We start from the raw sequence: 27968 nt of genomic DNA, 5'->3' as shown, positions 1-27968 counted from the left end.
CTGTGGCTTTGCTGAATTCATGGATCAGTTCTAGCAATTTTTGGTAGAATCTTTTGGGTTTTCCATATAGAGTATCACATCGTCTGCAAAGAGCGAAAGTTTGACTTCCTCCAGGCTGATTTGGATGCCTTTTATTTCTTTGTGTTGTCTGATTGCTGAGGCTAGGACTTCCAGTGCTATGTTGAACAACAGTGGTGACAGTGGACATCCTTGTCGTGTTCCTGACCTTAGGGGGAAAACTCTCAGTTTTTCCCCGTCAAGGATGTTGGGTTTTTCGTATACGGCCTTTATGTTAAGGATACTGTAACAACTATAAACTTAGTGTTAAAAGGCTCTGGCAGACAGCTCTATGCTGCTAGGTTTTTAGCTTGTAAATAATACAAGCACACCAGCAGTTTTAAAATGCCATAGAAAACACAGAAACTAAACAATAACCAAGAATGTCTATCTAAAACGAAACTGTATAACCCACACATCTAAAATGCGAAAAATAATTAGAACAACTGATTAGGGGCAAACATCTCCCTCTCATAAAAATGTTAATTTCTTGACTTTTTTTCTTGTTTTTACATGACAAACTTTTAAATTGATGTGGGGATAAAAAAGAGCTTGACAAGTGGAGAGTTTCAACTCACTAAACTAATGCCAACAAAGTAAGCCTACGTAGGAAAAAATTTTTCAAATTACGGGCTATGCACATACAAAATTAGAAACGCAGGTATTATGATCATAGTGTAAAACCATGGCTGCTGTGATGTCTCATTACTCCCTAAAGTTGAGAAATGGACCACAGGACGTTCAGTGACCACAGCTTCTGGTGCTGTTGTTGTTTAATGTTTATTCATTTTTGAGAGAGAGAGACAGAGACAGAGCATGAGCAGGGGCAGGGCAGAGAGAGAAGGGGACAGAAGATCCAAAGCAGGCTCCATGCTGACAGCAGCGAGCCAGATGCAGGGCTCGAACTCACAAACTGTGAGTTCATGACCTGAGCCAAAGTTGGACTGCGCCCAAGGTCTTTCTGTGATTATTTCTGTTGACTAGAAACAACATGTAAGCAAAGATGGGCGGGCACCTCTGCTGTGCTGCCAATTAACGACATTTAAGATCGTCACGTAAACTGGAACCGGGACTCGGGCCTTGTGCTCTTCTTGCCTCCATTTCCTCTGGATGAGACCTGTCTCTGTCTTCAGATTCCTTCTCTGAGCTTCTTCAAAGGCCCGTGGCGCTTACGCATCCTCCTGCTGAGCTTGCTCCGGATCAGACTCCAGGCAGCCCATACCCTCCAGTCTCTGCAGGTCACTCCAGCTTTTCCAGCTAACGCAAACACCCCTCCGAATCAGGGGAGTCTTCCCCTGCGCCTTGCCTGCTTCTCTAAGTCAGCATACTCCCGGCTAGGTGTCTCTCGTTCTCCCTGCCAGGGGGGCCCGAAAAAACTGGAGACAGAGCCTGGTTCCTGGGGTCACAAAAGCGATTTCCCAGCAGCCATCGGGGAAGGCTTGCTGGAAACGCACCTGGCCCTCTTCGTGGGGCTGGTGCCCGAAGCCCAATTAATTCATGTCTCATTTGCCGCTCAGCTTCCTGAAGAACTCCTCCTTCTAGAGCTTGCTTCTCGGGGTGGGGCGTTGCCTCTCGGGCAGCTGTGTTCCCGGCTGTCCATCCTGGGAGGGCCTGCGGTTACTTACCTGAGGGCCCAGGGCCCACCGCTGGGGTCTCTAGGGGTTAGATTTGCGCTCCTCCTCCCCCACCCTGGACTCCATGGCAAGAGGCAGTCAGCTAGACAGGAAGTCCAGCCAGAAACCCCGGCACAACCGAGCTGCCCAGGGGCGGTCATTGGCACTGGAGCACAGGGTCAGATGTCCTGCCGAGTGCGCCCCCCACCCCATCCCTGGCTTCGTCCACCCTGCCAGCTCAACTTCCTCCAAACCGACCTGACACCCTTTTATTTGATCCCCAGCCACTGGCCTCTTTCCCCAAAGCCCGAACCCACAGAGCCGCTTTATTTGGGGTGTCCTATTTCTCAGCCCCAAGAAGCAAAGTTTCACTGGAGGGAGTGAAAAAGAGGGGCTCCCCAGCTTCTGTGAGACCCAGAGACCCAGAGGGCATGCCTCCCACCAGGGAGATAGGCAGAGCCAGTCTACACAGCAATGGCCAGACTCACCTTGTCAGTGCCTGTGGCGGACATGGAGTAGTGGACCCTCGGGAAGGTGACCTCTGGGAGCCACAGGGCCCACTGCTGTTCCAAGGCAGGTGCCTGGGCCGGAACCGCATGAGACACTGACTTCACCGACCTGGAGGGAATGGAGTCAGGCGGTCAGGGGTCAAGGCCTACGGGTTAAGGGCAGAACCTGAGCTCTGAAATCAGAGAAGCCTGGGTTCAAATCCCAGCCCACCTCTGGCTAGTGGTGACACATTGGGCAAATCACTTGACCTCTCTGAGCTTCAATATCCCCATCTGTGGAGGGTGGGGGATAATGTGACCCAGAGCTGAAGCCTTGAGGCTTTTTTGGCCATAGTTAGAAATAGATTTTACACTGGGGTGTCTGGCTGGCTTAGTTGGTAGAGCCAATGTGACTCTTGATCTCGGGGTCATGAGTTTGAGCCTCACGTTGGATGTAGAAATTACTTCAATAAATAAAACTTAAAAAAAAAACCCAAAATCTTTTAAAAACGAGATATGTTTTACCCATAACCTTATACACACATACATGTGATACATAATTAAAACAAAAGCCTCACTGCCCCATATAAAACTCTAATCCATACTGCATATGTACACCCTAATTTTTCTATTTTATTTCCTTCTAATGCACTGGTTCCAGTCAACTAACGTGATTTCAAATGGGTTGTGAACTGCAATTTGAAAAACACTTATGTAGATGGCATTGAGCCCATGGAAACACACACGCACGCACACAGCGTAGCACACTCAGCTGTCATTTCACACATAAGTGATTAATTGCAAGGTTTAAAAAATTTTTTTTAATGTTTATTTATTTATTTATTTATTTATTAATATTTTTATTTATTTCTAGGAGAGAGAGAGAGACAGCGACAGCGTGAGCAGGGGAGGATCAGAGAGAGAGGGAGTCACAGACTGAAACAGGCTCCAGGCTCCAAGCTGGCAGTCAGCACAGAGCCCGACGCGGGGCTCGAACCCACGAACTGCGAGATCATGACCTAAGCGAAAGTCGGACGCTTAACCGACTAAGCCACCCAGGCGTCCCTAAAGAGTGTATTTTAAAAATGAATTCATATAGTCTAAAACTGAAAACTACCACCACAAAAACAGCAGCAGTAACAATATAACAAACAGTAATGATAACAATTTCTGAGTTGTTCCAAACTTTAATTATCTCAGTTTGCTCGTGTATTAAAAAATAATTGTTGGTAATTATTAAGATTTTNCTAAGCGAAAGTCGGACGCTTAACCGACTAAGCCACCCAGGCGCCCCAATGTTTATTTATTTTTAAGAGAGAGAGGCAGAGCATGAGCAGGGGAGGGTCAGAAAGAGAGGGAGATACAGAATCCTAAGACAGGCTCCAGGTTCTGAGCTAACTGCCAGCACAGAGCCTGACGCGGGGCTCGAACCCATGAACCGTGAGATCATGACCTGAGCCGAAGTCGGACACCTAACCAACTGAGCCACCCAGGCGCCCCTCATCACAGGTTTTGGGAGAACACGCTGGTGTCTCCTCCTTCCTTGGTGTCCCTGTGGTGGGGGCACAGAGGATGCTCAATGCATATTTGCTCATTAGGAGCAGGATTGAAGGCTGGGGGAGAAGAGGGATACAGCCCACCACATTTGGAGGTGTCGGAGCCTGAAGAAGACCGCCATGTCTCCTGCTTTGGTTTCAGCCCTTTTCCGTGGGCGAAGGGAATGGAGACACCCAGCGAGCAGTAAGTGCCGAGTCTCCCAAGTTTCAGGGCTAAGAAAAGGCCGAGTGATCGCTTGTGGGGGGTGGGGGTGAGGGTGGTACCTGCTCCAGGGACTGTTCCCAGCATTTGAAGATTAAACGCCCGAGGAGCTTGCTTTATACATCTTCGGTCTGGACAGGGTTTTGCGGGTGTGCCGGGCTTTCCAGTATGAGTCTCCTGTCTCTCCCTCGTAAAGTTTTCAAAAGTGGGGGGTGAGGGGCGCCTGGGTGGCTTAGTCGGTTAAGCATCCGACTTTTCCTTAGGTCATGATTTCGCGGTTCGTGGGTTCGAGCCCCGCGTCGGGCTCTGTGCTGACTGCCAGCTCAGAGCCTGGAGCCTGTTTCGGAATCTGTGACTCCCTCTCTCTCTGACCCTCCCCTGCTCACGCTGTCTCTCTCTCTCTCCTAGAAATAAATAAAACATTAAAAAAAAAAGTGGGGGGTGAAGCTCTTCTTCTGAGACTGGGTGTCCCTGAGGGCAGGGCTGTGTCTCCCCCCTCAGACTGGGGATCCCTGAGCAAAGGAGTTCTGTCCTGCCCCTCTGACTGGAGCATGTGAATGAGCGAGGGGAGAGCTAGGGGCTAACTCCAGCTGAAAGATCGCTTCAGGGCCCCCCACTCTGGCTTCAGCTTCCCTCTTCCCCACATGTCACAAGTGCCATCACGGAAGGCCTCCTAGACCTGGCTTGCGTTGTGTGCAGACCTCCTCCAGCAAAAGGTCTTTCAAACCACCGCCCAGGAGTACCCGACTGGCTCAGCCACAGAGCATGGACTCTGTATCTTAGGGTCATGAGGTCAAGCCCCATGTTGGGGATGGAGGTTACTTTTTTAAAAAAACGCCACCCACCCCATTCATTAGTGGGTTGTGAAGTCAGGCGAGCAGAACCTAATGAGGGTTCTTTTTGAATGCTATGCAGGTCCATAGCATTATATGGCAATGCAGGGCTTTGGGTTTTTTTTTTTTAATGTTTATTTTATTATTTTTGACAGAGAGAGAGAGACAGAGCATGAGCAGGGGAGGGGCAGAGAGAGAGGGAGAGACAGAATCCGAAGCAGAATCCAGGCTCCAGGCTGTCAGCACGGAGCCTGACACAGGGCTCGAACTCTAGAAGGTCCAGATCATGACCTGAGCCAAAGTTGGACGCATAACCGACTGAGCCACCCAGGCGCCTCTATGCAGGGCTTTATGCAAGTGTGTGGCTGTGCTCGTGCATCCTGGCTCATGAGGCAAAATGCTGGAAGGACCCCACACTCACACTGTCCGGATGCACACGCCCGAACCCACCTACATGGCGAGGCACGTGCTTGCGCAGGCGCAGAGGGGCTCACATCCAGCCCTGGGCTTCACCCCAGCTCCCGCTGCCCCACGGAGGCAGCTGCGTTTCCCTGTGCACGGACCCACCTTCCTCTGAGCGGGGCAGGAAGGAAGAGCTCCCTGTTATCCTTCCCTCCCTGCCGTCCCCCCCCCCCCCCCCGCCTCCCTTCCTTCCCCCGACTGCCCTTCTTCCTCCATACCATCCTCCCTTTCCTCTTCCGCCCCACCCCTGTCCCCTCTCAGCCCTTGCTGAACAACATACATGCGACTGTATTTCCCAAGGCAGAAATGAGGACAAGTGGTCTGACTTGAGCACAGTCGTCAGACATCAAGCCAGTCCCAACTGCCCTGTCCGTGCGGTCACCCTGTGGGTGCGTCCAGCCTCAGTTTCTCAGCCAGAGGGAGTGGCCCACAGTGGCACTGGGCCTGGGAACTTCCAGAGTCTCCCTCTGGTTATTGACTCGTCTCAGCTTTAAGCCTCCAGGCCTGCCCAGAGGGGTTAGGACCCGGGGCTCCTGTGTCCTTCTGAACCCTGCAGGGAGGTGGCGGTGGGGAGCTGGCCCCTGCCAGGCTTTGCCACACATGGGTTTCCCCCCGGAATGAGTGAGTGGAGAGTGCATGGGTTTGGGGATTAGGTGGCAGGGAGTGGTGGGGAGTCCTATGTCTCAGGCTTGGGCATATCAAAGGCCGGAGAAACTTTTTTTTTTAATTTTTTTTTAATGTTTATTTTTGAAAGAGAGAGAGAGAGCATGCGTGTGTGGGAATGGCAGAGAGGAGACAGAGGATCTGAAGCAGGCTCCATGCTGTCACCACAGAGCCCCATGCAGGGCTAGATCTCACGGAACCACAAAATCATGAACTGAGCCACCCAGGCGCCCCGAAGGCCAGAGAATCTAACCAGAGAATAAGGAATGAGACCTGGGGACCGTTCCAAAAGTTCCAAACCAAACACTGATACGGGATCCAGTGTCTGGAGCTGGGACTCTGGTCCCTGCCCAGATCCCGGTCAATCTCGTTCAGCCTCTGCAGAGACGAGCCTGTGAGTGGCAGTGCACAGCCGGCGAGGGCTTTCCCTCCACTCAGGGCTCCTGGTGTGTGTGGACCATCTGGGCAAGGCAAGGCTTGGGACCGAGGACAGGGAGCTGGGGCCAGACAGCCTCCGTAAGGACCTCCCTCAGCAGGTGTGGGCACCTCTCGCTAACACTTTGACACCTGGGGGTCGTGGCTTCCCAGGACCACTACACAGGGAAACCAAGCCTGGACCCTGAAGGGGAATGCAAAGCCCCAGGGATTCCTCATGCACTTTGTGATGGGGGGAGAGGAAGGATCCAGAAGTCTTCGATACTCCCCAAAGCTACTTCTATTGCTTTCTTGGCTGAACATCTCCTGTTCCATGCTCTCAGGGGGTCTGGAAGGAGCCTGGCTGACCTTCCCCTAAATCCTCCTCATTCTTCATGGTCTGCCTTCTTTAGCAAGCTTTCCTCCATCACTGGCTATTGCTGTCACAACCATAACAGAGCTAAGTTTGGCTCTATGCCAAGCACCCACTGGGCGATTTATGTGCATTTTCTCATTGAACGCACAACGTTATGAGGTTATAAGGTGTTATTAATTTCCCTTAATAGATGAGGATGCGGGTTCAGAGAGGGTGAGTGCTCTGCCCAAGGTCACTCAGCTATCAAATCACAGAGGCACACATCCCATACTCCCGTTTGAGTGAGTTTCACTTCTCCAACTATGGGCTTTGGAGAGTCAGGGCTTCATCAGGACTCAGCTCACGCGACCCAGATTCCGAATCCTGGACCCAAAGTGTCCAATGTTTTCTCAAGACTGCTAGACTTAAGTGATTGCGCATTGTGCCCCCCACCCCCACCCCAACCCCGGTATATCAATTGATATATTCCTCAGGTCCCTTAGTCCCAGGGGAAATGGAGCTCAACAGCAAAGAGGCTGGAACCATCACATTAGGCCAGGGAGGTCAAAAGCCCCAGAGAACACCTGGAAACTCTTCTCCACCCCCACCCAGCCCTATATGCCCGATGCCCTGCACACTTCCATCTAGGCTCCCATTTCCTTCTAAGCCCTCCCCAGACTTGGTTCCCCAGCTGTCCCCAGCACCCAGGCAAAATTCTGGGTGTGCTGCAGTTCATTCCTTTCCCCTGAGAGTACCCCAAGTACCCTATTCCCTGCCCCCACACTATGTCCTGGCCACATTTCTGGGGCCCTCTTGCCCTGAGGGGAACTGAGCCAGGGTAAAAAGGGCAGGTGGAGGGAGGCAATATAACGAGACCCCCAAGGGACCATGCCTCCCCGGCTAAAGGAGCAGCCCATGGGGAGAAGAGATGGCTGAGGAAACACCCCCATCAATCAGTAGGCCCCCAGCGGGGTTAAGGGGCACCCCACGCTGCTCACTAACTGTCATTATACTAATGATTCCTTAAGAACTAGCATAATGGTAACCTCCACCTATAGTCCCAATACTCTCACAAGCCTGACCTCCCCGGCCCCTCTCCAGAGGCCTCCACGGGGCCATGGGTTGTTGTCCTTCTCCAGAGAAACTGGGCCCAGAGAGGCCAAGAGAGAGGTTCACCTGGTGAGCCAGTGGCAGGGAAGCTTCTTATCAACAGAGTGCAGCTTCTGCAAGAGTTAGGCTGAGGGCCCCAAGTGCCGGGGCAAAACTCATGATCCGTGGCCCATGGGGAAGCCCCTCCCAGGCCCTTCTTTCTGATGCTCCCAGGTCCCACCTCTGGTCTTCTATCATTTCCACGTTCGTGGCAAGAACTAGTGCCTCTAAACCCCAGGACGGACCTGACTTCCAATAAGAAACGTCACCTGAATGAATGGACGGTCTGGACTTTGAAGTAACAAGCCAGGGACCCTAATACCAGATGGGGGGTGAGGGTGAGGAACATTGTACGTGTTCATATGGAAACACCTGATGGTTTCAGACCAGCTCTAAGGTCCCAAAAGCCAGAGGGGCCAGTAAAAGGAGTGCTTACACAGGCCACATTCGCAAATGTATAATGTCTAGAACAAGGAAGGCGTTGGGTCAAGGGGAAGGGGAGGGTGAAGCCTGGGTAATGCGCTCAGTTCTGGGCTGAACTAGAGCACCAAGGGGTGAACGGAGGGGTGGGGACCTTTCCAGTTATGCCAGAGAGAACCACGTCCCGGTGAAAATATCTGTCATGGTTCATGTCGAGCAGACATTCTATTATTTGATCCTCACAATTTCAGGAGGGAGGGACTGTCATAATTTTTACATTACAGGTGAGGAAACTGAAGCACAAAGGGTCCCTGGTGTGAGTAAGTGGTGACACCAAGTGTTGAACTTCAGCACCCTTGGCAGAGAGGCTTGATAGCCATGTGTGGATCTGTGAGGAGAATTAGGCCCCAGTGAGAGGCATTTAGGAACATCATAAGACCGACTCTGCATGGAGGCCTTTAGAGATAGCCATCTCCCCCTTCCGGGAAGCATGTGAGCAAAGACCCGATGGACATCTCCACAGGTCCTGTCTGAAGGATCCCGGGATGGCTCTTAGCTCAGCTGAGCCACAAGATTCCATCCTGGACTCGGACTCTGCAGGCACGGAGCCCTTGGGGCCCCACACAGGCCCTCCGCCCCTGCTACAGCTCTCCCTCCGCTTCAGCCTCCTTTCTGGAGTCCCAGGGGCCCCTCATTATAAACCCCCTCCCCCTGTGAGGATGACTGCCATTTAAGGTGTTGGTCGGAGAGCATCCCAGAGCTCAGAGGAGCCCTGGCCTTCTGTGCAGCTGAGATGTGTGTCAGGAGAGGGCAGCGTGTTCCCGAGCCCCCGTCTCCACAGTGGGAATCATTCTGAGGCACTGAAGGAGTAAAGGGGTCAGACAGTGTCCATCAATAGACAAATGGATACGGAAAATGTGGCATATATATATATACACACACATATATGTGTGTGTATATATATACATATATATGTGTAATTATGTACACACACACACACACACACACACACACACGATGGAATATTACACAGCCATGAAAAGGGATGCAGTCATGACATTTGTGACAACGTGGATGGACCTAGAGGGTTCAACGCTAAGTGAAATAAGTCAGACTAAGAAAGACAAATACCATATGACGTCACTCATAAGTGGAATCTAAAAAAAAAAAAAAGTGAATAAACAAACACAAAGTATGAAAGCAGAAAACAAATGGATGGTTGCCAGAGGGGAGGGCCAGGGGCTTGGGCAGGTGAGAGCATGGAAAGACACACGACTGGCACACGGCCCCAGCTCCAGCCACTAATTACCTTCGTGGCCTGAAGCAAGTCCCTTTACCGCTTGGGCTCTTTCCTCCTCTGCACAATGGTGATAACGATCCTACCCTGTGAGCCTGAAGAGATAAGTGGTCTATAGGGCCCTATGGAAAGCCAGACTGTGTTTATCCCATTAGAGAGTGCTGTCATTACCCAGGGGTGGGCTTGGGGAGGGCCCCTCCTGGTCTGACCTGAAATGTCACTCCTGGACAGGATGCTGGCTCCAGTCCTTTCCTCAGGGCAGCCCAGGGGGTGGGTAGGGCCTGTTTCTAAAGAAGAGAACCGAGCACTCAGCAAACATTCACTGGTGTCAGTGATGATCTCTGAAACGATGCCATCAGGACGCCACGCCCTGACATCAGCAGGGCCGGCTCCCACTGGGCGTCACTCCCACCCTCCGCTTTCCGCCTGGAAAGCTGTCCACTCACAGCCCACCCGCCCCGCCAGAGGAAAATTCCTGCAGCTGAGCTCGTGGGTCAGAGGCAATGACCTGGGGAGGGGAGCAGGAAGGCTGGCAGACGCCCTGGGCTGGGAGCCAATTCCTGGCCTAAGTCTTCTGGACCCCCGGGCTCCATAAATGCACGCACAGAAGCTATTTTGACTTGATCCGGGGAGATCCCGGAGAAGGAGGCAAACTGTCCCTTGCACTGTTAGGCACGGGGGCAGCAGCAGGCCTGAGGTCTCGGGGACTGAAGAGCTGTGCCTGCCAGTGGATTTTCTGTCTGGAACAGCTGGGTTATTAACACGGCTTGCCCCGCTCTGTCTCCTTTCCAAAGTGGCGTCCTGGTCACCCTCCCATTGGCTGCTTCTCACAACTAGCTCCGCATTCTCCAGATGCAAAAACCTAGGCCCACTGGGGGCAACCAATTGCTCAAGAGAACAGAGAAGATAGGGGCACCTGGCTGGCTCGGTACGTTAAACATCTGGCTCAGGTCATGATCTCACGGTTCATGGGTTTGAGCCCCACGTCAGGCTCTGTGCTGACAGCTCAGAGTCTGCAGCCTGCTTCAGTGTCTCCCTCTCTCTCTGCCCCTCCCCCGCTTGCACTCTGTCTCTCTATAAAACATGAAAAAATAATAATAAATACTAAAATAAAAAGAGAGCAGAGATAACAGCCAAGGCAGAACCAGAACCCGGTCTCTTGACTCAAGCATGGCTCCCCCACGATGGTGACCTTGAGTCACTGGCACGGCCCGGGGCCCTTAGAGCTGTCCTGGCACGGCCATCCCACCCCCTATCTTGCCTCCCCTGCTGGGAGAGACCACCACTCCGGACTTCGGGCATCAAAAGGAGGAGCAGGACTGGTGTGGGGAGGACATGGAGAGAGCAGAATGGAGCTGCCCGGGGGAGGGGGATGGCGGGCTGTGGAGAGGATGCGCACTGTGGACACAGCGCTACGAACTCAGCCTGCAGCTGTTCTCCTTCGGGTCCAGAGATCAGAAAGAGCTAGAGGGAAGGGTCTGGCGGCAGCTCTGGGGGAGCAGCGGGTGTAGCCCTGGGCCCTCCCGGGCCCCAGGCGAAGGGCCTCTCTCACATCCTGTTGTGGCCAGTTCTCTTTTCGCCCATTGCACTGACAAGAGAGTGACATCCAAGGGCGGAGAAGACTTGGAAGTTGGTCAGTTCAATCCCCACCCAGGGGAGAGGGCAGTCCCGGAACTGAAGTCTGGGCAGTGCCGCTCTGGGCGGCAGGAGGAGAGGGAACTGGGTAGGCTCTACCCTGGCCGGTTTCCATAGTAAGGAGGGTGGGTCTGCTTGCTCCACAGGGAGCAGGGGCACAGACTGACCAGGGACAAGAAGGCTTGTCCCTAAGTCCCTCTCCTCCCCCAGGCCCTGCGTGGCTTATTGCAGATGCTGGATCTCCTTTAGGTTGACCGTTCAGGGCTTTGAGATAGAAATGGAGTCTCGGAGGCAGGGAGGTCAGGGCGAGAAGAGGCAGCCTCAGGACAAAGGAGCTCCTGCAACACCAAACCAGGCAGGGGGCTTGTGCAGACCCTGGGCCTCCAGGCAGGTGCTCAGATGTGGTGGCTCTGCTAGGGCCCCACCCCTGCGGTAGGGTAGAGGCACCCCAAAGAGTCCATTCCTGGGGAGCGGCTCCTTGGGAAGTACGATTAGTTACATATTACACTGTTTTCCACTTTTGCTGCTCCTGGGCTTTGAGTAAAGTGTTTAAAGGCTCCAGCCTTGATCTGACCATGCTGCGGGTGCCAAAGTGGGGGTGCAGGGGCCACCTCCGGACCAGGGTGTTAGAGGAGAGCAGTACCCCCCTGCCCGGGACCTGCCTGGTGGCAGAAGGGAAATCCATGAGGGGTTCCAGAGAAGGCATACCTGGTGTGGACCCCCCCCCCCGCCATGAAATTCTCTCCCCTACCCCTGCCAACTTGGGAAGGTCCGGGTGTTCCCACTAGGGCAGTCCCCTTCTAGAACCCCCTTCCACATCCAGGACTCCAGCTGTCCTGTCGCTCTCCTTTGACAGCACATCCATCCCTAGCAACTTTAGGTTCTGGGGTCAGGGCTTCTCAGAGGAGAGGAAGAAATGGTCATAGACGTGTCACAAAAACCCTAACCGCCCCCAAATTCCCCAGAATGAAGCCCCTCCCTCTGTAAGGCCTCGCCTGCTGCCACCCAGAACCACCCCGGAAGAGGCTCCCTAAGAATGCAACATCATCCACTGAGCCAGAATTTAAAAATAATTATATTAATAATAAATATGTTAAATTACATTTAAAACAATAAATAGAAAAATAAACTGATAAATAAAATCAACAGGTACAAAATGTTTCCAAATTTCAACCAAAGAAAACACACAGACGACAGACCAGACAAATGGACAGAACGGGAGGGCACAAAACGCATCGCAGGAACCTTCACAGTTTGCGTCACAGCTCCCTTGGCGCCAGGTCACCCTTCTTCTCCATGACCTGGAGACCAGGAGACTCAGTGGCTGATATCTTTGGGGACCCCAGCCAGCGCAGGGAGACATCTGGTTCCACCTCAGTGCCCTTCTGCAAAGCGACCTCGAACCCTGGGCGGGGGTTCAGGGGACAGGAGCGTGAGGCAGGGTGTGAGGAAGGAAGTCCCTACAGAGGCAAGTCGGTGCTGTTGTGGCGGGTTTTCCTGGCAGTGCCATCATCTCGGGGCAGCGCCCTCTGCAGGTTGGACATGGCCACGGTCTTTTTGAGGTCAATCACGGCGTAGGAGTCTGAGCTGCGGGCAGGGTGGGTGGTGGACGCGGGGGCTCGGGGGCCCGAGGGGTTCTGGGGTCCCTTGGGGCGGTCTCCACCCCAGCCCTTCAGCTCCACCTGGATGTAGTTGAGCTGCCTGGGGGGCTCGGGGCCCGGCCGGCGGAAATCAAAGTTGAAGACCCTCGGGGAGCCTCGGCGGCGGGTCAGTGGCACAGGGAAGCTGCCGTGGCTACGGAGGGCGGCCCGGGTGCTGGTGGGCTTCTGCAGTGGGGTCTCATCCTCCTCGCCGTCAGGGAAGCCATTGGAGGAGGGAGTGAGCCCGTCCCTCGAGTCACCGTCATCCCCGGCCTCCTCCCCCAGCTGCTGGGCATGGCTCTCCCACACAGGGGGCAGGGAGGGCAGGTTCTCATAGTGCAGCAGGGCGGCGCGGCGGTGGGCAAGGCCGTTCCAGCCCGGCTCCTCCGTGCTCAGTCTCCAGCCGGCCCCAGGCCGCGGCCCCGCACTGACGTTCTCATAGGTGCACTTGGGCTGGGCGGGGCACTCGGAAGGGCCCTCGTTGTTGTTGTTGTGGTGTGGGGGGTCATGCAGGCTGGGGCAGAGGCCCTGGCACTTCACCATGTGCCGCCGAGCGGGGGTTGGGCCCAGTACAAACTTCACCTGGCCCGGCTGCAGGAACACCTGGGGGTCCCGCGGCTCAGCGCCCCGGGCCTGTGGGGGGAAGGGCATCTGGCCCTCAGGCAGGGGCTGCAGGCAGTGCCGGTTCCTGCGGTGGTCATCCTCACCGGCTGGCGTGTTGACATAGGTGTGGGACTGGGGGAGGCAGTCCACGTGCAGCGGGGAGGCCAAGGGCAGGGAAGGAGGAGAGAATGGAAGGGGCCAGATAAGAGAAGCACAGGGGAAAAGAGCTGGAGTTTCCCCCTCTTCCTCGGCCTCCGACCTCCCGGGGAGGCTGCCATCTGGGACAGTACGGGACCCTACCAGTGTTCTTCCCCCCAACCCAAGATACTTGTGAGATGCCATTTCCTGGTGCCCCACCCCCGCCCAGACCAGCGGGGTGTGCTCACCTGCTCGTCAGGGGCAATGAGGGCATGAGTGGACTCTTCCCCAAGCGAGGGGTGTCGCAGGCTGCTTGTCGAGGGCTGCCGGGGTGCGGAGAATCTCGGACCCTCTCCTGGGCAGCCGAGGAAGCCATTGGAGAAGCTGGAGACAGTGTAGCCTAGAGCTGGACACACAGGAGACAAACCCAGGTCGGCATGGTGGCGGGGGACAGGGCTATGGGAACCACTTGACAACCACCTGCAACTGCATGTGTGGCGTCCTGGGAGGCCCCCAGTTGGAGGGGAGACCCCCCAGGGCCCCAGGTGGTTAGCTCTGCTCACCCGGCAGACACCCGCGATCTTCCACCGCTCAGTTGTTCGAACCCTGCCCCTGCCCTCAAAGCTCTGCGTCAGCCCCGTCTCCCGCATTACGGCCTTAGCTGAAAACACTTCGGGCCACCTTGTTGTCGCTGTCCCTTCACCACATTCTAGCTCTGCCAGCAAGCCTCCTCCCAGACATCAGGAGCTGCGTTTCTATTCTTTCTGCCCCCACCCCGCCCCCACCCCACAGCAGGGGCTCAGTGTGGCCTCTGTGAACAAGTAGAAGCTGAGGGAACCTCTCCAGAAACTGGTCATAGGCAAAGACGCTGAACCAAGTCAGGAAAGGTATACGGGTATGACCCAGTAGACAGAAGGAAGGAAGCAAACTAGCTCCAGACTGCTGTTTCCATGGAAACCCAACATCTCCCCGTCTGTTCCTGGACCATCCATCAATGCGAGGCCCAGGACTCCCCAGCCTCAGCATGAGTCACCTGACTGGCCCAGACGGGGACTTATTCATCCCCAAGAGTCATCTGATGGCGGGCAACTGTCCTGGGAGCGTGGATGGCCCGGCCACCCCACCTGCCTGCCTCCCTTGTGCCCCTAAAACGGGTGCTTCCCAGGCCTGCGTGCATGCGTACGGATGTGGAGGCTGAGGTGCCAAGGGCGGGGTCTCCTCACCGTTGGGAGGCTGGGGGGCCCGAGGGAGGTCGAGCTCCGTCGGGTGGCTGTTGCGGGTGATGATGACTGGCTCTTCCATCACGTTGATGCTATTGCACTGCATCAGATCCTGAAGCAGGTTGAAGATCTCCTCGGCCCGGGAGCACTTGAATGCGAATATCCCTGAAGAAGAGAGGAGGAAGTGAGGCTCCTCTGACCGTGTACACATAGGACAGGACCAGAGAGGCTGAACAGATGCACAAAGCTCAGGACATGTCCCAGGACTCTGGTCCCAGGCCTGCAGGTGGCGGGAAGCCCCCTCCTCATCCTGAGCACACACTAAAATCCAAGAGTTCCGGGAGGACTTGGGCCCAAGGCCCCCTCCTGTCCCAGCCACTATCCATTACCACCGTCTAGAGATCTAATACCTCACCTATGTTCCCCCACGGTTAAACCATGTTCACAGGATGCGCGTGTACACGGGTGAGGGGAGGAGAGGTAAACACCAACGCAGAAAAGGATGGCAGTTGCCTCTTAACCATAGTTTCGCCTTCTGCGGTTTCCATTACCCGCAGTCAACCAGGGTCCAGAAGCAGATGAGCCTCCTTCTGACAGACTGTCAGAATGTCAGTAGCAGCCTCACGCTAAGTCACAACATCCGTGTCACTCCCCTCGCCTTGTCTCATCACGTGGGCATGTTAGCATCTCACCTCATCACAAGGGTGAGTCCGCTACCGTAAGGTACATTGAGAGAGACCACGTTCACCTAACTCTTGTTACAGTACCTGTTGTAACTGCTTTACCTTATTACTAGTAACAGGTGTTAATCTCCTACTGCACCTCATTTATACATTAGACCTTACCGTGGGCGCGTACATATAGGGAAATGCATGGTAAATACAGGGCTCGGTACTATCTGGTTTTAAGGATCCGCTGGGGGTGTCCCCTGCAGATAAGGGAGTAAGGGGGAGACTGTGTTACATGAGTGACTGTGTCACTTCACATGCTGCCTCTGTCTCCCTCTGCCCATCACCCCTTGGTCCCCAGAATAAGGAGCTCTGCCCAGGGCACCAAGCCTCGGCTCCATGTCCCGCCACCTCCAAGCTCCCTGATGGCAGGAGAGCTGACCTGTTCGTGGCCTGTGCCCTGGGTACTTAGCCACTGCCTAGCCAGACAGGGAATGTATACTTCAGATGGGCCCCTGGCCTCATGGAGCTTAATCTCTGGTGCAGGAAGGAAGGAAGGAAGAATGGGCAGACTTGCTCCAGGACACCCACGGCAAGGCCACCGTGTGGCTCCTTGGTGCAGCTGCCCTGACAGCCCCCAGACTCTGATGCACAGTCCAAGGGATGGCAGGCCTGGGCCGAGTACCCGTGACTTGAGGGCTCCAAAGACATCCCCGGGGTGCTGGGCCAGCCTGGAATTCTGCACACCCCATCCTGGCAAGGGCAGGGTCCAGGGCTCAGGGGAGCACACATCCACGACAAAGATGGGTACGGCCAGGCTGGGTATAGGACAACTGAGGTTTGCAGGGATGTAACAGCAAGGTTCGAGGGGCGGGGAAGGAACAGGACGTTCCAGGCAGGACATGTTAGGGGCCACAAAAGGCTGGGAAAGCCTGGAGTTTTAGGAGAACCTGGTGTGGGGGCCTAGAGTGGCCCCTCTGGAATCCCCACTGCGGTTTAAATACCACAAGGAGCCCCTTCCTGCCCTCTGTCTGCTCGGCCAGTGCTGAAACGCCTCTGCCTCCAGAGCCCAAAGGGTAAGATGCGTGGAGGAGAAGGCTCGCAGCCAGCAGGATGTCAGCAACTCGCCTCATCAGAGGGGCTTGTTCGTTGTCCCCTTGCCGTCACAACCCCACCTGCATCCAACATGGGCCCGTGCAGAGCTCAGGCCTGCCTCCTACAAGAGAAGCCCAGACCACACTACTCCTTCAGAGAGCCAGGGCAGGTCCTCGCCTTGACTTCACAGAACGATCGCTACTCCCTGACCCCCAGCTGCAGGGAGAAAGGGGAGGAAGGAAGAACACGTCGCACTCTGCTGCCCACAGGTGCCAGGAGACAAGGATTCACTTCCCCAGGGTGACTCTGTGTATCAGACACACAAGAGTCCGGCCTCCCCAAGCCTACCATTTGCGAGCCACGCAGGCCCACGATAACCAGAGCCTCCAGCCTGACCCTTCATTGCTCAGGGGCTCCAGGCTGTAGGATTTGGCGGCTCACAAGAAAGTCCGTTCCTGCATAGGGGACAAAGGTCCTCGAAACTGGAGTAACAGAGGGAAGACAACTTGCTTGCTCTCCCAGGCAGGCTCTGGCCTTGCGAGCACTGGCTCTTTCCCATGGGCTGTGCAACAAATGCCCCCACGGTAGGTGCCAGCCTGCGGCTGCGGTGACTGAAGAGAAAGAGCACTGGCCTAGGAGCCCACGGAGTTCCATATCAACATGTTATGTGCTCTTGGTCATCAGCCTTGCCTTCTCTGGGCCACATCTGCCAAGCCAACAGGCTTCCCCACAGTCCCCTGAGCTATGACCTCCTGCCCCAGCCCCTCGCCCCTATCCCGGGAGCGGTGCTCACCCTGGCCCGTCTGACACCGGCGGCCACTCTCAAAGGAGAAGAGGTTGGAGTCATAGCCATAGCGCCGCAGGCAGAGGTAGGGCCAGCGGACAGCCTCGCGCCGACGCAGGTGCAGCACCAGCTCGCTCTGTGTCAGCTCCATGACTCCGGAGCCCAGCTCCACCCCCTCGTCATCCACATTCGTCACCTGGGGAGCAGGGAACAGAAGGGTCAGTGAGTGACCCAAGTATGGAGGAGTCCCAGAGCCACTGGGAGGCCGGCCAATGCAGGGCTAGGGCTAGGGGGTCGGGGGGCTCGCCTGCCTCTACCAGTCTCTCCGGCGATGCCAAAGGACCACTGGGAGACAAAGCGGGTGAGGCAGTGCCAATGACCCACAGCAGCTCTCTAGGCCTTGCTTTGTCCTTGGGGCGGTGAAGGTGGGGTTGGTTAGCTGACCTCCAAGGTCAGATGGTTTGATGGCCAAGGTTAGAGAACCTTGGAATGGTCCATCTCTTGTGTCCAAGCACCAGATGCTAATGGAGGAAGGGGTTAGATTAGAAGTTCAAAATCTTGAGACCCCCCCCCCCCCCCCCCGAAAGTCAAGTCCAAAACAGAACACAGACCTATTCCACCACCTGCCCAACTCCAGGCCCTTGCTAAGGGCTCCCTCTGCTGGTGAGCAGGAGAAACCCGGGCCTCAAGAGCTGGGTGTGAGGAGGGGACTCCTACTGGACGTGAGAGGTGGCAGGTGGCCAGGGGTGCACAGGTCCCCTGGGCCTGGCCTTACCTTCCCAAAGTGAACAGCTAAAATTGGGCTTGCCGGGTGTTACACGCTGCTTTAAATACTTTATGTATATTAACCCACAGCTATATACTTTTGTTTTCTCAAAAAAAAAAAAATATATATGTAAAGCTACAAAGATACACTAGCAGGAATGAATGTTCTAAAAACACAACTTTTCATCCCAGTATTTCTTCCTTCTTTGTCGTTAGCATAGGAGAACGACACCGCTGGCAGCGGCCTGGGCCACACACCACACGCCCCGCGCCCCTTTAGCAGCCCTGAGGAGTCTTAGCCCCCACCTCAGCCTGTCCCTTCACCTTCTCTAGGGAGGCAAAGGCAACTCAATAGGCGGGCCGAGCCCAGGAGGCCATGCTGGGAGCTCAGCAGAGGAGGGGACGGCAGGTACCTTGAACTTGGTAGGGTGGTTGTCTGGGACGCTGTCTCTGTTCAGGCAGCTGCAGCAGCTCCCCATGATGTCAGAGCAGCCAGTCCGCCCTAAGGGAAAGACGTAAGGGATAAGGTCATCAAGGTCGGCTCCAAAAAGCCCCATTCTGGGGACCCCGGCAGAACCACCTCACTGCGATCCTCTATGCTTGGGCACTGTGGGACATTGTCCCTCCTCTAAGAAATTCACACTCTCAATCCAGGGCCAGGCATGCACTGGATAAACATTAATTCAAGTTAGGATGTGTTAAAGATTAATGCTAACGGATGAACGGAAGAGAGCTTCTCACAGGTAACATTGCTCGTGACCCTGAGAAGTGAGTAGGATTTTGACAGATGTAATGAAAGCGAAGGGAAGCCTGGGCTGCTGGAAAGCAGGGAATGGATAAAAGTGGACAACCAGAAGTGATTTGCTTCAGGGGGAGCTGGGTGCCAGTCCAGGGCCCTCATTCAGATTTAGCAAACAAACTGTAACTGGGCAGACCTTGACACTGTAGCCTGGACCTTTCTTTTTTTCTTTTCTTTTTCCTTCTTTTCCACCTTACCCTTCCCACATCACCCAAACTCTCTTTTCTTCCCTCACCACCATCCCAACATCTACTTCAAATTTATCTTTTTGATGTTCTCTTCAATGAGGTATTACATTGCAGCCAAAATGATACAGCAAGAAGACTGAACTTAAAACAGCACACAATTTTTATAACCTCAATTAGCTATTTCTTCATTTAAAAAATAAATGCTGGGTTTGCTCCCCTTCATCTAAAGGGGAGACCAAAGGACTTATTATCTGGCTTTTCTCTGCAGGGTTATGGCACTTGGATTATATGTCACAACAGTGGGGGCCTCTGTCTAGAATGGAGAGGACTAAATGACTTACGGGAGCAAGCAAACGCACAGAATGATCCCAACCAGAAGGGGTTGCAACCTGACACAAGAAATGAACCTGTAAAATATCCTTCTAGAACTCCCACTGAGTGTGTGAACCTTGAACAATCCTGACCTGTATCCCCCATTCCTTCCCAAATTGGAAAACTCTAGAAAAGAGGCTCCTACACACAGCTCTCACCTCACCCAGGCCATTGGGGAGCTGACCGTGGGAGGGGCATGGGGAAGGACCCCCACTTTACTCCCCCTGTTCTCGGTGGGGCGTCATGGCAAGTAATCTGCGGAGAAGTCACCTGGATCCCTCTGGGACACACCTGGGGCTCACCTAGCACAGGAGACAGAGACCGCAGGTTAGTGGAAACCTTTCATCCTCGCCCCCCATTGTTAATGAAACTCACTTGCTGTCAGTCCGTCCCACCTGGATATCTATCTGTTCCAGGTCCTAAGGGGACAGAAACACAAAGAAGAAAGTGAGATCAAGGGCAAAGGGGCCGCCAATTCCAAGCCCCACAGGCCCTGAGAGGGAGTGACTCCCACAGAAGTACTGAGTTCAAGTCCAAGGCAACCTTTTAAGTTGCCTCTAGACCCCGACCCCAATCTGAAGCCTGTTACAACCAACACCAAAACCTCCACTTCACCTTTGCAGGGAACTTTAACTCTACAGGGAGCTTTCTCAAAAGGACACTATGATGTACTGGAAAGAATGCTGGTTAAGATGCTGAAAACCAATCTTCTAGTCTGTGTTGTTGCCATTAAGTATCTGGGAGACTCCCGCAAGTCGACCCCCCACCTCCCACCTCAAGGCCTTAGTTTTCAAGGGAAACATCTGTAAACTGCAGTGTCTCGCTGAAATAACTTCTAGAGGTTGAGCATAGGAAAAACGTCACTAAAATGGACATTCGCCTCTTCCAGGACAAGCTCCAATCTCACATTTGGAAGCTGGATAGAGTTTCTGTTCTCCAAGCTCTGAAAGGCTTAAAATTTGTTACCATAAATGCTAACAATAAATCAACATTTCAGAGATCTGAGCCCCAGGTGGACAAGTTGACAAGCCAGGACCTTGGAGATCTTTGAAATCCCACCCTCCTGCTTTCCAAAAGCAATATCCTTTCCCAGGGCCCCTTGGGCTCTGCTTCCCCAGACAACTTCCCAGATAAAAAGACCCCCATCCCCTGGTCTGGCTTATTTTCTGGGAAAAGGAAGCAGGCTCAGGGAGGTGGGCACAGCCTAAAGACAGGCAGCTGGGAAAATACTGAGGCTTGAGCCACCAAAAGGGAGCCTGAGGGGGAAACTAAGAACTACAGAGTGCAAGATGGGGGAAGGTGTTGCATCTTTTTCTGTCCCCTTCATTTGTCTTTAAGGTATCAGGACATATCATGACACTTCACTGAGGGGGGGTTACACTGGCTGGGACAGGAGGAGGGGGCTCAAGTCTGGGATACGTGTGGACTGCAGATGCGGAGTGTCAAGAGGTTATGGGGACTCAAAATATATGAGGGCTCAGGGAAACCTGGGCAAGTTTTGTTTTTTGTTTTTGTTTTTTTGCATTTGAGCATGGTGCAAGGAGAATGGGGCGTGTGCAGGATCAGAGGACCACAGAGCTCTGGAAGCGTTTAGGGGCATCCCGAGGAATGGTGGCTCTGCGGGCGTAGCAGAATTCGCAGGAGTGAGGGGGTTCGGAAGGCTCCAGGACTGTCGAAGGTGTGTCCGGGGGGAGGGGTGGGGGGTGGGGTGGTTCTGGGGCGTGAGCGACAGATTTAGGTTGCGGGGTTGTCAGGGGAATTTCTACAGACACTGGGAAGCAATGGGGGAGGTCGGGGCCGCGCGCAGTCCCGGGATCCCCGCCCCCAGCCCCGGGATTCCACCGCCCTCCCGCCCTGGGCTTCCTCTGGAGGGAGCGGAGACTGCGGCGCGGCGCGGTGCGGCCTCGGTGGAACCGCCTCGTCCCCGCCCCGCCGCGCCCCGACTCACATCTCCCCGCGGCCCGGGCGGCGCCGGGCCCCGCTCCCGGGTCCCGCTGCAGCAGCCGCCGCCCGCCCGGAGCTAAGGCCTCCCCGCCCCGCCCCGCGGCCGCGGGTTCGGAGGTCACCGGCAGCACCAACGAGACGCTGCGGGCGGGCGGACCCGATCGGGGGCGACCGGCGCGCAGCCTAGAAGGTCCCTTTGGAGGACTTTGCAGTCAGGAGCAGGGAGCATGCGCACACGCCAGAGGGCGCTCCGGGCCAGCAGCAAAGCGGGCCCCGCGGGGGGCAGGGCGGGGCCTGGGCGGGGGCGGAGCGAGGGGCGGGGCTGAGGAGGGAAAAAGAGGTGGGACCAGAGGTTTCCACTCCCGGGATCAGAAAAGGGACCAGGGTAGGGGAGAGACCAAAAAAAAAAAAAAAAAAGAAAAGAAAGACGGGGGTAAGGTCTGAAGGGACGGAAGGGAGAAGGGCAAGACGAAGGATCCCTATAAGGAGCTGGGGACCAGGGGCTGCAACTAGGTGGGGGTGAGGACAGAGAGGGGCGGAGCTCGGAGACCCGAGGGAGGGTCTGGGGGACGTGCTGGTTCCGAAAGACTTTCTGTTCCGCGAGCAACTGAGCGAAGACCTGGCACAATGACCGCACCTTAGAGTCGGCACTGTGCCCGCGGGGCCCGCGGGGCCGGCGCTAAATTCCTGGGAGTGGCGAGAGGGGCAGTGAGCCTGCACAACTTCCACCCTGAGATCCCCCAAATGCTTTCCTTCTGGCTGCAGCACCAGGCCCCTCCCGAGCCACCGGCTCTACCAGTCCCGGAGGGGCGGGCAGGGAGCGCCGGGGGCGTGGGAGAGGAAGGGCCGCACTCCCGGGGCGGGCAGGGGCAGGCGCTGAGGGCTCTGGGTGGGGACTAGGTGGGAGCCCCGACGGCGGGGTCTGTCAAGAACGGCCCGGACACCGGCGCGCAGCGAGGGTGAGACGCCGTTCCCTCCCCTAAGCTCCCAACAGCCAGACTGGGGGCCCCAACTATTCCTGGGGAAGTCCAAGAAAAAACTTTGGGGATCTGCCGAGAAGGCTTTTGGCGGGACCGGACACTTCTCTTCTCCCTCCACTGTCCGCGGAAAACCTTCCCATCCTTTCACCTCCCCAGTCCCTACGGTCCGCTCAGGCTCTGCCCTTGAGCGCAGGGCTGGGCTGGGAAGGTGGCACTCGAGCCAGGCTGCACCTGCGCAGGGGCGGGAGACGGGGTCCTTAACTAAGGGGCGGGGGGGTGGATTTTGAAGGAATCCAGGATGTTAATAAGACGGGGTCCAGTGCTGAGTGGAGGTGGGGGAAGGCTGACTTCCAAGCGTTGTTTCTGGGGGGGGGGGCGATTTCATACTATAAGCTGGAAAAAAAAAAGGGCGCACATCCACTCTGAGATCCCAGGTGGCCCCTAGCCTGTGCGCACCCTGCCCCAAGGGCCTCTTGCTGCCTGGGGCAGGGGCAGTGGTGTTAGGGGAAGTGGCAGCTCCTGGCCCTGAGTAGGAACAGCCCATACGGGCTGTTTTCCACAGGAAACAGGACCAGAGGGACAGAACAGGAAGGAAGCAGATGGGTGTGGAAGCAGGTTTAGGTGGCACAGGACTTCTGAAGGGGCGTGGGGGTGACTTGCAGGGCTGGGCAGCAATATAACTGTTCTAGTCCAGGCTTTGTTCCCAACCCCAAAGCTGGGTCTTAGAGAGGCCTGAGATTTGCTGAGGCCCTCCTGTGCCCGGCTGCGGTCAGAATCCATCCTGGATCTCAAAGTCAGCCTCTTCCTAGAATATTCCTTAGCTTCCTAATGTGACCTTAGGCAGGTTAACCTCAGTTTGTTTTCTTTGTTTCAACTGTGGGGCTCTCTAGAACGGCAGAATGCCCTGTCTTTCCGTTATGCGCCTCCTCTTTCCTACTTCCCAGTCTTGGGACACACCCTGGAGTTTGACCTTCAGAAACTCTGGAGCCAGAAGGCCTGGCTTCAAGATGTGGCTGTGCCACTTAGTAGCTGTGTGACCTCGGGCATTTATGCTCCTTGACCCTCAGTTTGGCCATCTGCAAAATGGGGTCAGGAATACCGCCCACCTCGCTTGGTGGCTGGGAGGACCGAAGGAGACAATGCCTACAAAGCACTTGGCGCTACCTGGCACGTTGTAAGGTCCCGATACACGGGAAGTGTTCCTGTTTTCTGGCAGGCTTCGTCACCAATGTCAGTGCTGAACTCTGGCTGGCCCCACCGAGGGGAGAGCCTCAGCCCTCCGGAGCCAGGCCCGCCAGCCGACTCACACTGACGCAGGCCACTTGCCAGAGGAGGACGCTGAGGAAACTTTCGCGCAGGTAGTAGGAGCCCTGCGCTTCCCTCTGGGCCCAACATGCCCTCCATTCCACCGACCTCCTCCCATTTCCACCCCCTGGAAGGTAGTTAGCCTTTCTGCCCAACGTCCTGTGGCCGTCTTCCCTTTGCAAGAATCCCTGTCTCTACAGCCCCCACTTGCCTCGGATGTAGGGGGTCCAACTTTAACCTTCTTCGCACGAATACGCGTTACTTCCTCTAGGGGGTCTGCGCTGTCAAAGCAGACTCGGGGCTTTAGCCCTAAGGAGTAAAGGGAGTGACTTAAAGCATCAGAAAGGATACCATCTGGGGGAGTGGGGCCTCCCCGACGTGCCTCACATGCAGGAGCGGCCACCTGTCCTTGTCTTGATCTTGAAGGAGGCGGTGCTTGGTAGTTGTTCCAGATTAGAGAAGGGGTGGCAGTGGGGGGAGGAGCAAAGAGGAAGGGAAACCAACCCCCCCACCCTGCTGCGTCTCCTCAGGACCCTGAAGTTCTGAGCTTGGGGCTTCCTGGCTTGGACACCCATTGGGCCCCCAACCGGCCTGGACTTCGGATCCTCTTGCATCAGCTGCCTCCGCAGGACAGCGATGTGGGTCTCTCTCTCTCCCCAGCATCCCTCTCCCTCGCCTCCCTATCTTTTTTTTTACCGTGGGGCCAGAAGCCTGAGGACAGGGATCTAGGGTCTAGCTACGCTGGTAATTGAGGAAGCCATCCCACCCCTGCCCCAGCCTGAGTTTCCAAGTCCACACCAAGGGGGTGGGAGGGTGGGCAGTAGCATCCCCTCGGCTCACAATGCTTAGCTGAAGAGCAAATGAGAAGATGGACATGAACGACTTTTGAAACCGATAATGGAACGTACAAATGTAGACAGTATGGTTAAGTATTTATTAGGGTCCTATGTGTGCCCAGACTAAAGGCTTACAGTTCAGTTGGGGAGGCAAGACAGGAGAACATGAGGGGCGCCTGGGTGGCTCAGTCGGTTAAGTGTCTGACTTCGGCTCAGGTCATGATCTCATGGTTCGTGGGTTCAAGCCCCGCATCGGGCTCTGTGCTGACAGCTGGCTCAGAGCCTGGAGCCTGCTTTGGATTCTGTGTTTCCCTCTCTCTCTGACCCTCCCCTGCTCACGCTGTCTCTCTCTCTCTCTCTGTCTCTCTCTCTCTCTCAGAAATAAATAAAAAGACATTAAAAAATTTTTTTAAAGACAGGAGAACGTGGAGTAACTTGGAAAAACACAACAGAAAGTAATAGTGAGTCCCAGCTCCCTGGGGGCAGGGATCTATATGTGGTGACAGGGCTCAGTGCTGTGGGCCATCAGGACCCGAGTGGCGGCCATTCCTGGGGGGAAGTGAGGCTGACGTAGACTTAGTCCAACTCTCTCCCCTCTTTCCCTCTCCTTCTCAATGCCCTTCTGTGCTGTCATCTTTTGCACCTCCTGGAGGTTCTACGACCTTCCTTTGACCCAGCGGCTAAGCCTTCTCCCTCCGGTCAAGCTTCAGGCTTGCCTGCTGGGCTCCCCCCGCTCACAGGGGAGGCCTCTTTGTGCAGGAGCGCTACTGCCTGGCCCTTGGGGAGGACGAGCTGGCTGAGCTGCGGCTCTTCTGTGCTCAGAGGAGGCGGGAGGCCCTGGGACAGGGGGTGGCCCTCCTGCTACCTCCCAAGCTGCCCGAACACACCTGTGAGAAGGTAGGTAGTGTCCCCCTCCCCCATTCCGCTTTGCCCTCTCACTTCTGCACACGGGGCTAGCTCCAGGGACTGGGGGGGTGGGGGGGGGAAGGAGAGGGGGTTTGGGGATTGACAGTTTGGTAAACTGAGGAAAAAGAGAAGCCAAGTTCAGGGGTTCTTGGGGGGAGCCTGCAGGGGAGGTGGGCTTGCCAGGGGTGTGGGGAGAACAGTTAGTCTGGGGTTGGGATGGCAGCCCAGGAGGGAAGCTAGGAGCACGACGCGCCTCTGAGCAGCCGAGCCTCCGCGCCCAGCAGTGCAGGCAGCGGCTGAGGCCAGGCGAGTACGGAGTGTTCGCGGCCCGGGCAGGGGAGCGGCGCTGCTGGCACCGAGCTTGCTTTGCCTGCCAGGCCTGCGGCCAGGCCCTGATAAACCTCATCTACTTCTACCACGACGGGCGTCTCTACTGCGGCCGCCATCACGCAGAGCTGCTGCGGCCGCGCTGCCCGGCTTGTGACCAGGTACGGCCCGGGCCGAAGGGGGTGGGGGCGGGGCGCGCAGCCTGGGAGGGTTGCCCAGGGCCCAGTGTGTCAGGATGTAAGGGGACACCTCTGCCGGTACCCCGGAATGGAGGAGAACTCCGAACCGGCCTGGGACCTGTGTGTTCCCTGCGTTCTGACGCGTTGCCTTGTGCCCTCCCCGACTGCAAGCAAGAGTCCCCCCAGACTTTCTTGGACTAAGAATTTCTCCGGAGCAGGGACTGTTGGACAGACGTTCGTCTCAGTTTTCCTGGTGCCCAGTGCTGTGCCTGCCAGGGCGAGGAAGTGCCATACTGTCAGTATAAGGCAGAGCGGAACCCTGGGTTGGGAGTCCAAGCGACCAGGGTCGCACTTCTTCAGACTGTGCCACCTGCTAGCAGGATCCTGGCTAGGCCCATCAGCCCTCCCTGCATCCGAGTGGTTGAGTATATCAGATGGGAGGTCTGTAGACGTGCTTTAGCGTTAACTGGGTATAAGGCGTGGTTATTGGGTGAATGAATGAGCGAGTGAATGAATGAATGAATGAATGAACTGTTCTCCCTCCCTCTCCCAGCTGATCTTCTCCCGGCGCTGCACCGAGGCGGAGGGACGGCGCTGGCACGAGAACCACTTCTGCTGTCAGGACTGCGCCGGGCCCTTGGGCGGGGGACTTTATGCCCTGCCGGGGGGCGGCCCCTGCTGCCCCAGCTGCTTTGAGAGTCGCTACTCGGATTCCGGCTCGAGCCGGGCCCAGACACTGGAAGGTAGGACGTCCCTCGGTAAGGGAGGAGAAGGTGCTGACCAAAGGGTAAGGGGGCAGCGGCTTAGGCTGGGCTGGACTGAGGAGGGGGTTCTCCCGGGCTGGGACCCTCGCCTCGGTCCCACGCCTTCCCGTCCCTCCAGCAGCGCCCCCGGCCCCCCACCGCACCCCACCCCCAGACCCGAGGCTCGGGGCCCGCAGCTCTCACCGCGCGTCCCTGGCCGGAGCGCTCCAAGGACCTCCCGAACCCACCCCGCGCCACCGTTGGGGCTGCGGCGCGGGACTCACTCCCCGACTGGGGACGCGGTCGCCCTCTGGTGGGCGGCGGCGGGGAGGGGCGGGGGTGCCCGGTGGAGCTGTCGCGTCCGCGGCGGCAGCGCGCACGGCTCAGGGGCGGGGCGGGGCGGGGGGTGGGGCCGGGCCCCAACTGAGACTGACTTCTGGGGCCCGCCCCTCTCTGGTCCCCGAGTGGGAGACTCCCGGCTCTGAGATGGGCGTTTCTGACCCGGCCCGGAACAGGGGATGAGGGTCTTGACAGAGTTGAAGAAAGGGACCGCACCCCGCTGGATGCCACTACGGTCTCCCAAGCAGCCCTTCCTGCCACTGACCCCCACTCCAGTCCGGAAGCCCAGAAGGACCTTTTTGGAGCCAGTCCAAAGCAGGAGCGTCAAACTGGGGACAAGGCGGAGGCACCCAAAGGGCGGGAGCAGGGTCACCCGGAGACGCCCCTCGATTCCAAGGAGGATGCCCCCTGCCCCACCTGCTCCTCTTCTTCTGACTCGGAACCCGAAGGCTTTTTCTTGGGCCAGCGCCTTCCAGGGCCCTGGAAGACCCCCGGAAGCCTCCAAGCTGGAGACAGCGACACCTCCAGGAAGCACTGCACTATTTGCTAGCGGCGCAGCCCGGAACAGGGGGAGGGGGTGTGTGATCTGTGAGAATGAGGCTCTCCCACCCGTATAAAAATCCTAGACTGAACGCAGTCCAGGGCACGCCTGGGAGAGGCGGCGAGACCACAAACTTGGAGTGCCCCCTCTTAGGCCTGCGTATTCTATGACTTCTGATGGAGACTTTCTTGGGGAACCCCCCTCCCAAAGCTATGCATCCCCTGCTGAGCTAAACCCTATCCCCACCCCCAGAGGCTGAGACATCCCCGTCCTTATCCTCTTCCCGAGCCAATGAAGTGATCACTCAGAGACCACGTGTGGCGGTGACAAGGTTGGCGAGATGAAGGCCAGGAGGGAGCCAGAGGCGGGACGCGGCCTGGCGACCGTAGTGCCAGGCCGCGCTCCTCCCCTTGCCGGGCTCGGGGACGCGCAGTCCGGGAGTTCTCCCTCCT

At 56.3% G+C, this 27968-nt stretch overlaps 2 protein-coding genes and 1 pseudogene across 5 annotated transcripts; 1 reads left to right on the top strand and 2 right to left on the bottom strand.

The window, feature by feature from the left end:
- Positions 1–1089: 1089 nt before the first annotated feature.
- On the bottom strand, positions 1090–6685 carry LOC120238731 (annotated as a pseudogene).
- Positions 6686–12294: 5609 nt separating this feature from the next.
- On the bottom strand, positions 12295–21413 carry FRS3 (fibroblast growth factor receptor substrate 3). Of its 4 annotated transcripts, none has more exons than XM_039242605.1 (7): positions 21365–21413; positions 19575–19718; positions 18471–18559; positions 17302–17488; positions 14749–14910; positions 13774–13931; positions 12295–13519 (listed from the first exon to the last, which is right to left on the bottom strand). In XM_039242605.1, the coding sequence occupies exons 3-7, from the start codon at positions 18534–18536 to the stop codon at positions 12605–12607; spliced, it is 1488 nt and encodes a 495-aa protein (XP_039098536.1). In that variant the 5' UTR covers positions 18537–18559; positions 19575–19718; positions 21365–21413; the 3' UTR covers positions 12295–12604. The 4 variants fall into 4 exon arrangements, with proteins under 4 accessions (XP_039098536.1, XP_039098537.1, XP_039098535.1 ...); XM_039242606.1 differs by lacking the exon at positions 21365–21413 and adding an exon at positions 19812–19826; XM_039242604.1 differs by lacking the exon at positions 21365–21413 and having other exon boundaries at positions 19575–20681.
- Positions 21414–22274: 861 nt separating this feature from the next.
- On the top strand, positions 22275–27889 carry PRICKLE4 (prickle planar cell polarity protein 4). The gene is given in 8 exon segments (XM_039242625.1): positions 22275–22319; positions 23557–23645; positions 23647–23698; positions 24176–24283; positions 25241–25378; positions 25672–25875; positions 26447–26636; positions 27152–27889. Coding segments are annotated over 7 exon segments (1143 nt in total). The 5' UTR covers positions 22275–22319; positions 23557–23568; the 3' UTR covers positions 27526–27889.
- The last annotated feature ends 79 nt before the right edge of the window (positions 27890–27968 follow it).

Source organism: Hyaena hyaena, unplaced genomic scaffold (assembly GCF_003009895.1).
Source record: "Hyaena hyaena isolate Hyena2069 unplaced genomic scaffold, ASM300989v1 scaffold_211, whole genome shotgun sequence".
Lineage (NCBI taxonomy): Eukaryota > Metazoa > Chordata > Mammalia > Carnivora > Hyaenidae > Hyaena > Hyaena hyaena.
Note: the sequence above shows the minus strand (reverse complement) of the source record. Positions and strands in the feature narration are given on the sequence as shown.

Bases quoted from the DNA above. Each gene is read 5' to 3' on its own strand.
- FRS3 (XM_039242605.1), bottom strand. From the start codon at position 18,536: ATGGGGAGCTGCTGCAGCTGCCTGAACAGAGACAGCGTCCCAGACAAC. The intron at 17,489-18,470 runs GTACCTGCCGTC...CCTGCTCCCCAG, and splicing joins ACCACCCTACCAAGTTCAAG to GTGACGAATGTGGATGACGA. The intron at 14,911-17,301 runs GTGAGCACCGCT...TCTCTTCTTCAG, and splicing joins CCGGTGTCAGACGGGCCAGG to GGATATTCGCATTCAAGTGC.